Source organism: Takifugu rubripes, chromosome 1 (genome assembly GCF_901000725.2).
Source record: "Takifugu rubripes chromosome 1, fTakRub1.2, whole genome shotgun sequence".
Lineage (NCBI taxonomy): Eukaryota > Metazoa > Chordata > Actinopteri > Tetraodontiformes > Tetraodontidae > Takifugu > Takifugu rubripes.
In genome coordinates, this window is record NC_042285.1 from 319,827 (window position 1) to 334,290 (window position 14,464).

At 50.3% G+C, this 14,464-nt stretch overlaps 1 protein-coding gene across 4 annotated transcripts in view; it reads right to left on the minus strand.

Annotated features, from left to right (window-relative positions):
- The window catches only part of jakmip3 (Janus kinase and microtubule interacting protein 3), a 34,966-nt gene extending 23,649 nt beyond the window's left edge, over positions 1-11,317 (minus strand). For 3 of the 4 annotated variants that reach the window (XM_029845181.1, XM_029845186.1, XM_029845184.1), the window contains exons 1-10: positions 10,951-11,317; positions 10,265-10,452; positions 9,957-10,199; positions 9,557-9,796; positions 8,454-8,642; positions 5,904-6,017; positions 5,660-5,806; positions 5,448-5,576; positions 581-652; positions 303-407 (exon numbers count right to left, since the gene is read on the minus strand). In XM_029845181.1, the coding sequence (XP_029701041.1) occupies positions 303-407; positions 581-652; positions 5,448-5,576; positions 5,660-5,806; positions 5,904-6,017; positions 8,454-8,642; positions 9,557-9,796; positions 9,957-10,199; positions 10,265-10,402 (1,377 nt within the window). In that variant the 5' untranslated portion in view covers positions 10,403-10,452; positions 10,951-11,317. The remainder of the gene's footprint in view (positions 1-302; positions 408-580; positions 653-5,447; positions 5,577-5,659; positions 5,807-5,903; positions 6,018-8,453; positions 8,643-9,556; positions 9,797-9,956; positions 10,200-10,264; positions 10,453-10,950) is intronic. The other variant, XM_029845193.1, reaches the window with a different exon arrangement.
- Positions 11,318-14,464: the final 3,147 nt, after the last annotated feature.

A 14,464-nucleotide genomic window follows, 5' to 3' on the forward strand; every position in this document is an offset into this window, starting at 1 on the left:
CACGTATGGTGCACGTATGCTGTACGTATGCTGCATGTATGCTGTACGTATGGTGCACGTATGGTGCACGTATGCTGCACGTATGGTGCATGTATGTTGCATGTATGCTGCACGTATGCTGCACGTATGGTGCACGTATGGTGCATGTATGCTGCACGTATGGTGCACGTATGGTGCATGTATGCTGCACGTACGGTGCACGTATGGTTCACATATGGTGCACGTATGCTGCACGTATGCTGTACGTATGGTGCATGTATGTTGCACGTATGCTGCATGTATGGTGCACATATGTTAAGTACCTCTTCTGGTTCAGTATCTGGTGTTCTGTCGGTGTGAAAGGACACAGAAGATCCGTCTGAATCCACTGATGCTTCTTCATCATAACCATAAAACGTCTCAATGACCTGCAGACACACACCCATATGCCAGTGGGTGGGTAAGTGCACGCACACACACACGCACATACACAAACTACATTAGGGATTGGTTTAGCTCTACCTATAGCAGTTCTACAGCTAGCAGCAGTATCACGGTCAGTATAGAGTAAAAGTAACGGTAAAAGTAACGGTAGAGTCACCCTGCAGGCTCGGAAGGTGCGTTTTCTCCTCCATTGGTCGTTCCGCCTGTAACGCAGGAACATCTCGCGCTCCTGAAGCAAAACAAACATGAGGTTGAATCCCATTTGCACATCTCCAAACACAGGTGTTTGATGGATTTTCCCACAATAACACACTTCACATATCCGGACTCCTCCAGAGTCTGAGAATGCATGTTTGCCAGATTGCAGTTAGAAACCTGTTAACTGATCATCAGTTCATTGCCTGTTTTGTACTGCACTTGGGTCCATACCATACCCATCACAGTACAATCTGGCCAATCATGGACCCAGCAGAACCACCGTCACCACGGGACCAGTTTGAAAGAATCGAGAGGGTGCTCATGCTTCAGGAGCAGCGGATGGAGGAGGCGGCTGCCCATGCCCGACCAGCTGCGGAGGCCCAAGCCAGGGCCATCCCAGCCCTCACAGCTCAACTGCAACAGCTGACCTCCACCCTTTCCTCTCCAGAGGCCACAGTCTCTGCACCTCCACCTCCTGCTCCCGTTCCAGCGCTGCCGAGGATGATATCAGAACCCTGGCTGGGGGCCCCAGAGCGCTACAATGGGGATCACAAGCTCTGTCGTCCCTTCCTGACTTCCTGTTCTCTGCTCTTCAGTCTGCAGTCGCACATTTGCCACTGAGGGAGCCAAGGTGGCATACGTCATCAGCAACCTGACAGGAAGAGCTCTCCTCTGGGGAACTGGGAGAGGCAGACTCCTGCCTGTGCTTCATTCCAGGCCTTCTCGGAGGAGCTGCGCAAGGTCTTCGGGCTGGGAGCTACGGGTCCAGATGGCACTTCGGAGCTCCTCTCCATACGGCAGGGGAATCAGTCCGTGGCAGATTAAACCATCGACTTCCGGACCAAGGCTCGTCAGAGTGACTGGAACCTGGCTGCACTCCGGGATGCCTTTCTACATAGTTTAGCAGAGTATATCAAGGACGAACTGGTTTCTTACCCTCTACCTGCCACACTGGATGAACTCATCGAGCTCAGCACTGGACTGGATCTCCGTGTCAGGGCCCGGAGAAGAGAAAGGAGACAGAACCCCACACCGTCCATGGCAGCTCACTGCCTGAATTTCCCCTCCACTTCGGCCCCGGTTCCTACTGACCCAGAACCGATGCAACTGGGTCGCACCAGACTCACACCAGAGGAGCGTCAGCGTCGCCAGAGGGGGAACCTCTGTATGTACTGCGGGCAACATGGACATTTTATCTCTCTCTGTCCGTTAAAAGGCAGAGCTCACCAGTGAATGAGGAAGTCCTGGTGAGTCATGTGGGAGTGAAATCTTCCTCTCAGATTAAACGCCCCCTCTTTCTAGCCAAGCCTGATTTCTGGTAACCATCATGAGACCATCCAGTTTCATCTCCTGCCCTCATCCAACATTCCTCTGATCCTGGGCTTTCCATGGCTCCGCAAACACAACCCGCATGTCGACTGGACCACAGCCACTATCCCCAGCTGGAGCGGTTTCTGCCACCAGGTCTGCCTTCGGGATACATCAATGCCGCGCCAGACTACGCTCCCAGCACCTGCCTGGACCTGGCCAGAGTCCCTGCTGAGTACCATGACCTCAAGGAGGTGTTCAGTAAGGCCAAAGCTACCTCGCTGCCCCCCCACCGCCCTTACGACTGCGGTATTGATCTGAAGCCTGGCACGTCACCTCCTAAGGGGCGCCTCTACTCTCTGTCTGGTCCAGAGCAGGAGGCCATGGAGAGCTATATTAATGACTCTCTGGCTGCTGGAATCATACGCCCGTCCTCATCCCCTGCAGGGGCAGGATTCTTTTTTGTGGACAAGAAGGACCCTACGCCCTTGCATCGATTACCGGGGTCTCAACGACATCACTATCAAGAACCGGTACCCCCTACCACTCATTTCCTCTGCCTATGAACTACTTCAAGGGGCCAAGATCTTCACCAAGCTTGACCTTCGTAATGCCTACCACCTTGTACGCATCAGGGAGGGGGACGAGTGGAAGACGGCCTTCAACACCCCCACTGGACATTATGAATATTTGGTGATGCCATTCAGTCTCACCAATGCCCCCGCTGTCTTCCAAGCCTTGGTGAATGATGTCCTCCGGGACATGATCAACAAATATGTGTTTGTCTACTTGGACGACATTCTTATCTTCTCCACCTGCCTTGAGGATCACATTCACCATGTCAGGACGGTGTTGCAGCGTCTCCTGGAGAATTCGCTGTTCGTCAAGGTTGAGAAATGCGAGTTCCACACCCAGTCGGTGGCCTTTCTTGGCTACATTGTGGCCGAGGGACACTTGGAGATGGATCCTGCTAAGGTGGAGGCGGTAAAGTCCTGGCCAGTTCCTGAGACCCGTAAGCAACTGTAGCGTTTCCTGGGTTTTGCAAACTTTTATCGACACTTCATCCGGAACTATAGCTCCATTGCTGCTCCCCTCACCATGTTGACCTCCCCCAAGAGTCCCTTCCGCTGGTCCCACGCTGCAGACTCTGCTTTCCAGACCCTGAAGAACCGGTTCAGCTCAGCACCCATCCTCCAGGTCCCGGAGATTGAACGACAGTTCGTTGTGGAGGTGGATGCTTCCGAAGTTGGAGTGGGTGCAGTCCTGTCTCAGCGAGCAGCAGGTGACCAGAAACTCCATCCATGTGCCTTCTTCTCTCGGCGTCTTTCACCGGCCGAAAGAAATTATGACATTGGCAATCGGGAGCTTCTGGCTGTCAAGCTGGCCCTAGAGGAGTGGCGACACTGGCTTGAAGGGACTAAGCAGCCCTTCTTAGTTTGGACAGATCACAAGAACCTGGAGTACATCCGAACTGCTAAGAGACTCAACTCCCGACAGGCACGATGGGCCCTCTTCTTCACCAGGTTTGATTTCTCCCTCTCCTACAGACCCGGCTCCCGCAATATCAAACCAGATGCATTGTCACGCCAGTTTCAGGGAGAGGGGGATGAATCCATCCCTGCAGACACCATTCTACCGTCTCCTTGTGTTGTCGCATCCCTGACGTGGGAGATCGAGGAGAGGGTGCGAACCTCTACAGAGGGGGAGGCTGGTCCCAGTGCTTGCCCCCCAGATCGCCTGTATGTGCCTGCAGCCCTAAGGTCAGAATTGCTCCAGTGGGCTCATGCCTCTAAGTTTTCCTGTCATCCGGGGATCCAGAGAACCTGTGACGTCCTCCAGCAACGCTTCTGGTGGTCCACGTTAGAGGGGGACACCCGGGAATATGTCAATGCCTGCCCTACCTGCAACCAGAACAAGTCTTCACGTCAGGCCCCGTCCGGTCTACAACAGATGGAAACAGCCCTTCGGTGTACTGTGTCCCAGAATCCATCTTCCTGGTCCCAGCAGCTGTTGTGGGTGGAATATGCTCACAACACTTTGACAAGGTCTGCCACAGGCCTGTCTCCTTTCCAGTGTGCCTATGGGTATCAGCCACCCCTCTTCCCAGCCCTGGAGAAGGAGGCCTCTTGCCCTTCAGTTCAAGCCTTCCTCCATCGCTGTCATCGGACCTGGGCCCGAGCTAGAGCCTCCCTCCTGAAGACTGCTGGCTGCTACTCCTCTGCTGCCAACCGTCGTCGCTCCCAAGCTCCAGAATATCAGGTGGGCCAGAAGGTCTGGCTCTCCACCCGGGACCTTCCACTGCGGGTGGAGTCCAACAAGCTGTCCAACAAGCTGGCTCCCAAGTTCATCGGACCGTTCCCCATCGAAGGAGTCATCAATCCTGTGGCAGTCAGGCTCAAGCTTCCCCGGTCCATGAGGTTCACCCAACCTTCCATGTGTCCAGGGTCAAGCCTGTCTGAGAGAGCCCTCTGGTGCCTGCTGCTCCTCCACCGCCTCCTCCTCGCTTCATTGATGGGGGACTCACCTATGCTGTGCTCCGCATCATCCGCTCCCGTGTTCGTGGCAGAGGCCTGCAGTATCTCGTCGACTGGGAGGGGTTGGGAGCCGTCCCTTGAGGGGGGGGGGGTTCTGTCACACTCTGCTCCAGCCCATGGACTCAGTTCTTTTCCACTCCCCTGCTCACACCACACCCTCTGATCGCACACCCGCCCTCACTCGCTGATCACACACCCGCCCTCACTCGCTGATCACACACCCGCCCTCACTCGCTGATCACACACCCGCCCTCACTCGCTGATCGCACACCCGCCCTCAGTCACTGATCGCACACCCGCCCTCACTCGCTGATCGCACACCCGCCCTCAGTCACTGATCGCACACCCGCCCTCAGTCACTGATCACACACCCGCCCTCACTCGCTGATCGCACACCCGCCCTCAGTCACTGATCGCACACCCGCCCTCAGTCGCTGATCACACACCCGCCCTCACTCGCTGATCACACACCCGCCCTCAGTCACTGATCACACACCCGCCCTCAGTCACTGATCACACACCCGCCCTCAGTCACTGATCACACACCCGCCCTCACCCTCTGATCACACACCCGCCCTCAGTCGCTGATCACACACCTGCCCTCACTCATCAATCAGTTCACCTACCAGTATATATTCTCCAGCCTCACACTCAGTCGGTGCCAGATTGTCTCTGCTATGCACGACCTTCCAGCGTTTACCTGCCTGTCTTCCTGGTATCGACCCTGCCTGTGTACGACCTGCCTGTTCTGCCTGCCTCCCGGTTACTGAACTTTTGCCTGCCTCGACCAGGTCCACTGCCCCGCCCTCGAACTGTTCTTTGTTTGCCAGATCGCAGTTAATAAACCTGTTAACTGATCATCAGTTCATTGCCTGTTTGGTACTGCACTTGGGTCCATACCATACCCGTCACAGTTTATCTTCAAACATACTTTCTAACATCTTTTAGCACAAATATCCAAGAGTTGTGAGGTGTTATTGTTGCCTTTGTTAGGTCTTCAATGATGTTTTGTTGCTCCGCCACTTGTAAGCATAGAAACTCCATCTCCCTCTGGTCCTGACTGTGGCTCTGACCTGCGGAGCGGTCCAGGTCGTTTAGAGAACTGGGTCTCTTCTGTGGACACAGCAAAGCTGTTATTGGCGTGCAACAGGTTCTCCAGATAAGGAGCCAGACAGGTGAGAGGCCATCAACGTTACCATCTCCATGTTCTCCTGAGTGACGAAGCGCAGCTTGTTGTCGAGGCGATGCAGCTTGAAGGACAGTTCCTCGTTCTTCTGACTCAGTCGTCTATTTTTATCAAGGAGAGGAAGAAACTGACTCTCTGTCTCCCGAAGACGCTTCAACTGATGAAGGCAAATTCATTAAAAGCATATACAAAACATTTAGACGTTCCAAAAATACAATGAAATAAATTTTGTGTTGACGAGGTGTGCACGTTACCAGTTCGTTGCGTTCCTCAGATAAAAGTGTGTTTCGATCCTCCAGTTTCCTGACGACAGAACTGAGCTCTGCGATCTTCAGCTGAAACCTGCGAACGTCGCGTTCCTCCTGGGACTGGACACACACACACACACACACACACACACACACACACACACACACACACACACACACACACACACACAGGTCATACACATAGTTCTGGGACCACACGGCCGTTAACTCATCACCCTTTTAGCTCCTCTGTGAGGACGGACGGACAGACAGACACCACTGATCTGTTGGGAGCTTCTAGAATCTTCTCGTCTTCTCATCAGTCTGATCAGGCCTTAAATGTAAGTAACGATTAGAATACTGATGGACACATTTGGAGCCAAATTCAACAAATTGAAATCAATAGTAAGCAAAGATAATGCAACTGAAGGCCTGTTGTTAGGAGTCTCCTGACTCGTGAACAATGTGTGTTTTCCACGTGCCATTGTGCTTCAAACCAACAACCATCAGCCCGGTGCCATAGACACGCAGAGCGGCCAGTAGAGGTCAGTATCGTCCCTCTGCCTAAAGCTGATTGAGCTGTTTCAGAACTGATCAGGAGAAACTGGTGCTGAAGCAAACAGCTGTCCTCCTTCATGTGGTCCATCACTGTGCTCACAGGATATCCATATCTATACCAGAGTGTGTCCTTTAATACACTTGAACCCTATAACCCCAACATAAGGTGCGTTTCACCCACCTGATGGGATGGTGATGCGTTTCTGACCTTCACCATTATTCTGGGTGAGACATTTAGAGACTGAACTAACATAGTTGGAGTATTTACAGATATTTTACCATTTTTAACTCTTTTTTTTCTATTGATACTATCACAGCGGTGGGCAAAAGCATAAAGATTAAAAGCTGCCTTTCACAGTTGGTCTTTTAGTCAGCCGACATAATTAAGAGCATTTGTGCCAGACAACCTGACAGTTCCATTTCTGCCGAGCGTCACTGTCAACGCCAGTGGATCCACATGTAAACGTGCAGCTTCCCGAGGCCTTTACAGCCACCTCACTGTTGCCAAGGTGATGCTTTGTGCTGGACAGGCATGGTGCCATCAAGCTGGTCGTGTCTGTTTGGAGATGCTGTTCTCAGGTGATTTGGCACAATTGTTTATTCAGAGCAGCAGCCCACACACCAGTGGTCTCGAGGTGCTGGAGCGTGACGCACCACTCGCATGTTCTTCTCCTGACAACATTTTTTCCAGATGCTGTTCGAAAAGGGGATTCACCACAGGAAATCATACTGCAAATTCCAGTTCAGTTCTAATCACCTGCACCTGCTCAATTAAACACACCTGTGTTCCATCCTCCTCATCAGCTGGAGCATAAAGACCTGGCTCTCCAGCTATCGCTGCCACTCTGGTGTTTCAGCCCTACAGCTGCTGGCCAAAGCTACTGCCAGGGTCCATGTTTCAGTCATCGAGGGTTAGTTGGTGCCCTCTGTAACAGCAGGCCACTCTCTAAAGGTCACAGCTCAGTACGTGCACGGCCATTCCTTATCAAGCTCTGCACTGTTGGTGCCCCTGTCCAGCAGCTGACTTCATTAGATGTCCTCTTGCTTGCTGGACTTTCTTGGGCACCCTGAAACCGATTTGATTCATTGAAGATTGAAGTTCTTGATCTGATTAATCAAATCTTTTTTATATAAAACCTGCTGCTGTCCAAATAGTCTCTAAGAGGTTTACAGAAACACAGGACCAGGCCCCAACAAGCAACAGTTGCAAGGAAAAACTCCCCTTTCACAGGAAGAAACCTTGAGCTGGACCAGGCTCTAATGGGGGGACCCTCCTGCTGATGGGGGGGGGGGCTGGATAGAGAGAGGAGAATAGACACACGGTGCTAATACAACCATTACATTGCATGATTGATAAATGGTCAATATAGGGCTAGCAGCAACTAGCATCAACATTCTCGCTTGTGAAGCCTTTTTTGTCCAGAATAACGTTGGCAGCATGTTTGTCCTTGCAGAAAAATGGCTAAATAGACCGATGCTAGCTAAATATGACTACTGAGTCAATGGTTAGCACTCTGCCCTAGCAGCTAGAATGTTCCTGGGAGCCAGAGGCTTTTCTGTGGGGCATTTGCACGTCCCCTCCTCGTTGGATGGGTACTCTCCAGGTAGTATGGCCTCCTCCCACCGTTTAAAGACTTGCATTTGGACTCAATTTTGGCTCGTTTAAATACCTAGGTGTGAATAAGCGTTTGAATTGGCCCTGAGCAGCCGGTCCAGGGTGTACTCGACCTCTCACTAGAAGGCAGCTGCGATGGGCTGCAGGCTTACTAAAGCATTTCACTTTGAACTACCTATTTTTATGTAAATTTCAGCTCACTTTTTGGACAGAAATTGTAGATGAACAAATCAGTTTTAACCAGACCTGGACAAGGACGCTTGATGGAAACAAATATGGTCAGTGGGGTAACTCAAGGGTGCCGTTCTGTGAATGGTGACAAGACATTGTTCAACTGTCAGTGTGCATGCAGTCTGAGCAAAACCATGGAAGCATGGGCTTACAGTGTGAGAAGGAGGGTTAGGGGCACTGCTAGGAGGATTTGGTCCCACTCTCTGTGCATCTCTCAGTGCGGCAATTTGCTGCTCTGCAGCTTGAGTCTGAAGCTGAAGGCGGTGGGCGTGGCCAGCCTGCAGCCCCAGAGCTTTATCCAATACACTAACAGCTCTGTCCTTCAGCTTTATCTCATCCATCTGCATACAAACAGGTAGACAGACAGGTGGAGAAACAGGTGGGTTAGTTGGGGCAGTGCGGTGGATAATTGGATGAGTGAAAGGTGGAGTTAATTATTTGCACATGTAGAGAGTGCGCTTAGCGTCGTTGCGCGTTGTAGTAGTCATTCATTCTTGGAGCGACGCTACATTTGGTTTCCCTTTACTGGTTAAGTTCTGACCTACTGGAATATTTAGGATACAGGGTTAGGGTTAGACAGATGGGACCCAATGAAGAGCGCAATGGAAAACGTGATCAACTCAGGAAAGTAACAAAAGCAACAATGGAGATCTTAAACACATCCTGTAACCTCCCGAGAAGAAAAACGGGATAATGAAGTATGTGGTTAGGTCTGACTGACGGATACGATACTATGAAGGAATCTGCCAGCCCTCCACAAAGTCCTGGAGCCTTCACCAGGGGGCTACGGGTGATCGATAACTTTGACCTGTTAAACTGAGACACAGCATCATGTCTTGACATCTCTAGTTTCAGTCAATACATGAGGCCCAGACCATATTTATCCCATTTCACTCTGTACTTTTGATCTATATTACAGTGGCATAATTAGCTACAGCTAAGCATAACATCATTTTAGCATCAGGACATGCTGCAAATTTTTTTAAAAAGAAGTCAGGCCTTAAAATAATTGATGCAATTTAATTTGTTGAGGTATGTTAATCAGACATTGTCTTTACTTCCTCATTTTAAGACCAGATGAGATCCAGATGGTTTTATTGTCCTATGTGAACACATACAACTGAGAAAGGTGAAATTTGTTATCCTTATTCTGGAAACCAATCTCCTTTCTGGGTTAATCCTGAATAGACACTAGATGAGGATGATGCAGATGTGCATGTAGAGTGGCTGAAGATAAGCTTGCTTTGATCCCTACCAGCCGGCGGACTTCTCTCTCACAATCCCTCCTGGTCCTATTAAGCTCATCTTGGTGTTGGTGATGAGCTGATCGGAGTTCAGCAGCTCGAGCCTGACAAGCCTGCTGAGCTGCTGTTGCAGCTTCTTCAGCAATGCGTTTTGCTCCTCGTAAGTCCTGCACCTCCTGCTGCAGGCGACAGCGCTCCAGCTCCCAGCTCCGTCTCACCTCCTCCACCTCTGTCATTACGGTGTTCCTTCCCTGAACAAAATAATAGTTTTGAGTTCCCACACATGAAGCTTTGATCAATGAAGACCTGGAGCACCTGCCATTAAACTTGAACCTGAGTGACTAGCATCAGCACTGGAGACAGACAGACAGGCAGGTAAACCTGTGCAGACACAGGATGGTGTCTCCTCACCTTGTCTGTCGGTGTCTCTCTCAGCATCAACAGGAGTCCATTGAGACGCTGAATTTCTCCATCCTTTATCTTGATGACTCTCATCAGCTCCATCTCATGTTGCCGTAGTAAAGCTTCTCTGCTGATGGTGAGCTCCTTCTGCTTCTCTTCGTGGAGTTTGGTCTTCAGTTCAGTGATGGCGAGAGTAGCACGGTGACGCTCCGCCTTCACCTCCTGACTCTTGTCTCTCTCTAGACGGCTGACCTGAGGACAGCCTGAGTCAGTCTGGTCACCAATACAGCCTAAAGGATTTGCTGTTGCTACCTCACCTTGGTTTTTTCCTGTTGCAGTTCAATTTGGATGTTTGTCAGCTTTGCTCTCAGCTCCTCATTGGCTGCTTGAAGAGCTGCCAGGGTCTCGAGTCGTTCCCCCTTCCCCCTTCCCGCTGCCCCTGTTCCCTTTGACATCGGCACAGTTGCAGGTTTCTTGATATCGTATGGTTTGACTTCACCTGAACCTGTAGATGCACAAGAACACACACTGTTCTTGAGATAAGATAATAGGATAAGAATGTGGCATAATCGGTTATCCAAAACGAGTTAGAATTAATTCAGGTTTTAGAAACTGATTTGCAGATATGAGAAAGAGAAGGTAAATTTAACCCAAGTAAAACCTGGTTAAGTAAGAAAATGAGTTGGGGTACATTATCATCCCAATCTGGTATCACCCTAACCTGTTTGCTAATGAGGAATATATTAAGGTAGGATTAGTTACAGTATATAAAATAGATAACGGCAGAGATTGCATTAGCTGAAGAATACTAATGAATTTGACTTAATTAAAAGTCTGGAGCAGCTTATTCCAATCATTTGAATTCCTTTAGGATTGTGAACATTTTTCAAGTGATGACAACACAATGTGCCATCTAAATTCTCGTTTTGTGTCCCTGTGCTTGGTCTCTCTGTCTCACGCACAAACGTACACACATCGATGCAGAGAGATTCAGTTTACTCACTGTCCAACTGGAACCCTTAGACTTGGCATTGCTGAGTGTCTGTGTGCAGGTTACCTTCTCATTCTGAGCATGCTAACAGCTAGCCTCTATGGTGCAGCTCACTCTGACACTGTATTTTGCCTTTTACCTTTGCTTTCACTTGTCTTTCTGTGTTTCTGTCTTAAAGACTGTCTGCCGCTCTACCTGTCCACCTGATCATAAAGTAGTTAGCTAGTGTGCTTGTGTATCGATGCTCCTGACATCTCTGCAGCCTCTGTTGGTGTCAGCCTTCTCCCAGCATCCTTCAGTGGACCCGAGTTTCGTTATATCCAACTCTGCTTCCCTCTAGTGGATACATTTTACAATTACAGGATTTAAAAAAAAAAAAAAAAAAAAAAAAAAAAAAAGTTGTTTGCCTTCTTCCTTAAGTGACGTCAGATCTGTTTTACAGGACTATATGCTATATAGGACTAGATTCTAATATCCCTTATTGAATAATAAAAAAAATTGTTCTAAGGCCAGTTTGTCACATGTGCACCAAATATTTTTTACACGAGTCAAGGTGTAAGGACAAAGAAATATTTACTTGAACAGTTGTATTGTACAAAAGAATGCACACAGAAATATTTGTTCTTATTTATTGCAAATCCCTCTCATTTATTTAACTGTCTTCATTTACACGTGCACAGCAAAAATAAATTGTATCAACCAGCACACAACTAAGACTCTTTGGGATGTCAAGTGAGTGATGGCAGCCTTGAGGGTATCAGGAGGGCATCCTCTTTCACTGGTGGTCAGGGAACCTGGAAGGGTGGACACTGGGAACCTGGATGTCCAGACATGGGTGAGTGTAGTGCAGGAGTAGAGCATTCTCATTTCTCCCACATACTGCAGACCACAGACAACACAAGTTATTAAATTATTAAATACATACAATTTCTTGTGTGGGGACCCATGAGTTTCCCACTTAAAAACATTTTTTATATAGCTGGCTTACCTGGAGTTGAAAAATCTCCTCAGTGAAATATGTTTTTCACTGTCTGGATGCTTTTATTAATGTCAATGTGGTTTTAAAAAAAAAAAAAAAAAAAGGCTCACTATCCAGGGTAAAAAGCGAGGAATAAGAGGGAACACTTGAGGGGAGTGTTTTAAGGTTAGGGTCAGGTTAGGGTTGGCGACCCACCCGGCTTGTCACGTTGTCCCGTGAAACTGCGCGATGAGGTCCGGGTCCAAGATGAATGACCGGGGCACCCAAGAGCACTCCTCTGGACCATAACCCTCCCAGTCCATCAGATACTGCAGGCCCCAACCCCTGCGCCGGACATCCACCAGCGCCACACCGTATAGGTGGGCTGATCATTGAGTCGGGGGAGGTGGGGGTTTGGAAACAGGGGACAGCGGGCTGGTGGACACGGGCTTGAGCTGAGACACATGGAAGGTGGGATGAATCCTCATTTTTAGGCAAGGTCAGCCGAACGGCAGAGGGGTTTATAATGTCCTTGACGGGAAAGAGACCAATGAAGTGGGGGGTGACCTTGCAGGACCTGTTTGCCAGTGGGATGTTTCGGGTGGATAACCAGACCAACTGACCCGGTTGATAAGAAGGGGCCGTTTGTCAGTGGCGGTTGGCTGAGCGTCGGCTGGTGTCTTGGGTGTGCTCCAGGGCTAACCTGGTTGCCTTCCAGGTCTTGTGGGCCCTCTGAAGGAAATCCTGGATGGAGGGCACCGTGGACTCCTGCTCCTGGAAGGAGAGAAGGGGAGATTGATAGCCCAGAGAGGCCTCAAAGAGGGATAAACCCGTTGCCAAGCACGTGAGGGTGTTGTGGGCGGACTCCACCCATGGGAGATTCTGGCTCCACAAGGAAGGGTTGGTGGCTGCCACACAGCGTAGGGCTGACTCCAGATCCTGATTAGTCTTCTCGGTCTGACCATTTGATTGGGGATGGGACCCGGAGGACAAGCTGAGAGGCTCCTAAGGCCTTAGCGAAAGCCTTCCAAACTAACAAAGTGAACTGTGGCCCTCTGTCAGAAACCATGTCGGCCGGGATGCCATGGAGCCAGAATAGCTGGTCAATCAATAGAGAGGATGTCTCCAGAGCAGAAGGAAGCTTCGGCAGTGCGACAAAATGGGCCACTATGGAGAACCGGTCCACGATGGTCAGGACGACTGTGTTCCCCTTGGACGGTGGTAATCCAGTGACGAAGTCCAAGACGATGTTGGACCAGGGATGGCCGGGAATGGACAGGGGCTGAAGGAGTCCTGCCGCACCTGCTGTTGTGCTTTGCCCTGAGCACAGACCTCACAAGTGGCCACGAACTCCCGTGCATCCCTCTCCAAGGTCGGCCACCAAAATAAGCGCCGGAGGAAGGAGATGGTCCCATTGGCGCCGGGGTGACACGCAACCCGGGAGGAATGCCCCACTGCAGCACCTGGAAGTGGACAGGGTCCGGAACAAACAGGCAGTTTCTCAGGCCAGTACCTGGGTCAGGATGGTGCTGCTGGGCTTCTTTTTTCCAATTTTTCCACCTGCCATTTGAGCATCCCTATGACGCGTTCCTCGGGCAGGATGGTGGGGTTGAGGGGCTGTGGTCTGAAGAGAACTGACAGGAGAGGGCATCAGGCTTGGCGTTCCTAGACCCGGGCTGGTAGGTAATGGTGAACCGGAAGCGGGTAAAGAAAAGTGCCCACCTGGCCTGATAGGAGTTTAGCCTCTTTACCAACTGGATGTAGGCGAGATTTCTATGGTCAGTCAAGACCACAAAAGGCTGTTCGGCCCCCTCCAGCAGATGTCACCACTCTTCCAAAGCCAGTAACTCGTGGTTCCCCACATCGTAGTTTGCCTCGGCGGCGGTGAACCGGCGGGAATAAAAGGTGCAGAGATGTAACCGATTGTCAGGGCCGGATCACTGGGACAACACAGCCCCAACCCCCACGTCCGAGTTGTCCACCACAACCACGAACTGCGTACTAGGATCTGGTTGAAGAAGAACTGGAGCAGTGGAGAACAAGGTTTTCAATTTCATAAATGCCTTATCTGCCTCAAATGACCACTTGAAGCTCACATTGACAGAAGTGAGCTTCGTGAGGGGTGAGGCAATTTTGCTGTAATCCCGGACAAACCTACGATAGAAGTTGGCGAACCTCAAAACACCGCAACTCCTTCCGGTTTACCGGGATCGGCCACTCCACCACGGCTTTGATTTTCTCCGGGTCCGCCTTCAGTTGTTTAAGTGTGGTTTGTCTCGGGTCCTGGTCCTTATTGCTGTTCCCCGTGGCGAAGATTACGATTTTGATGTTTGGATTTGGGGGAGACTTTTCACAGACTTTCCAAAAATAAGTGTTGGCTCGGGGGTAACTTTCTAGTTGTATGTTTGGGATGGTGTGTACGGGGAAGCGATTGATGTTAGAGTCTCCGAGGATGAGAATTGATTTCCTGCCTTTAAAGATCCAGTCCTGGATTTAATGATTGGGTCTGGCTAGGTGACAATTTGGTCTATAGGTAGTCTCGGTGGGGGGTGTTGGGGTGCAGGAGGG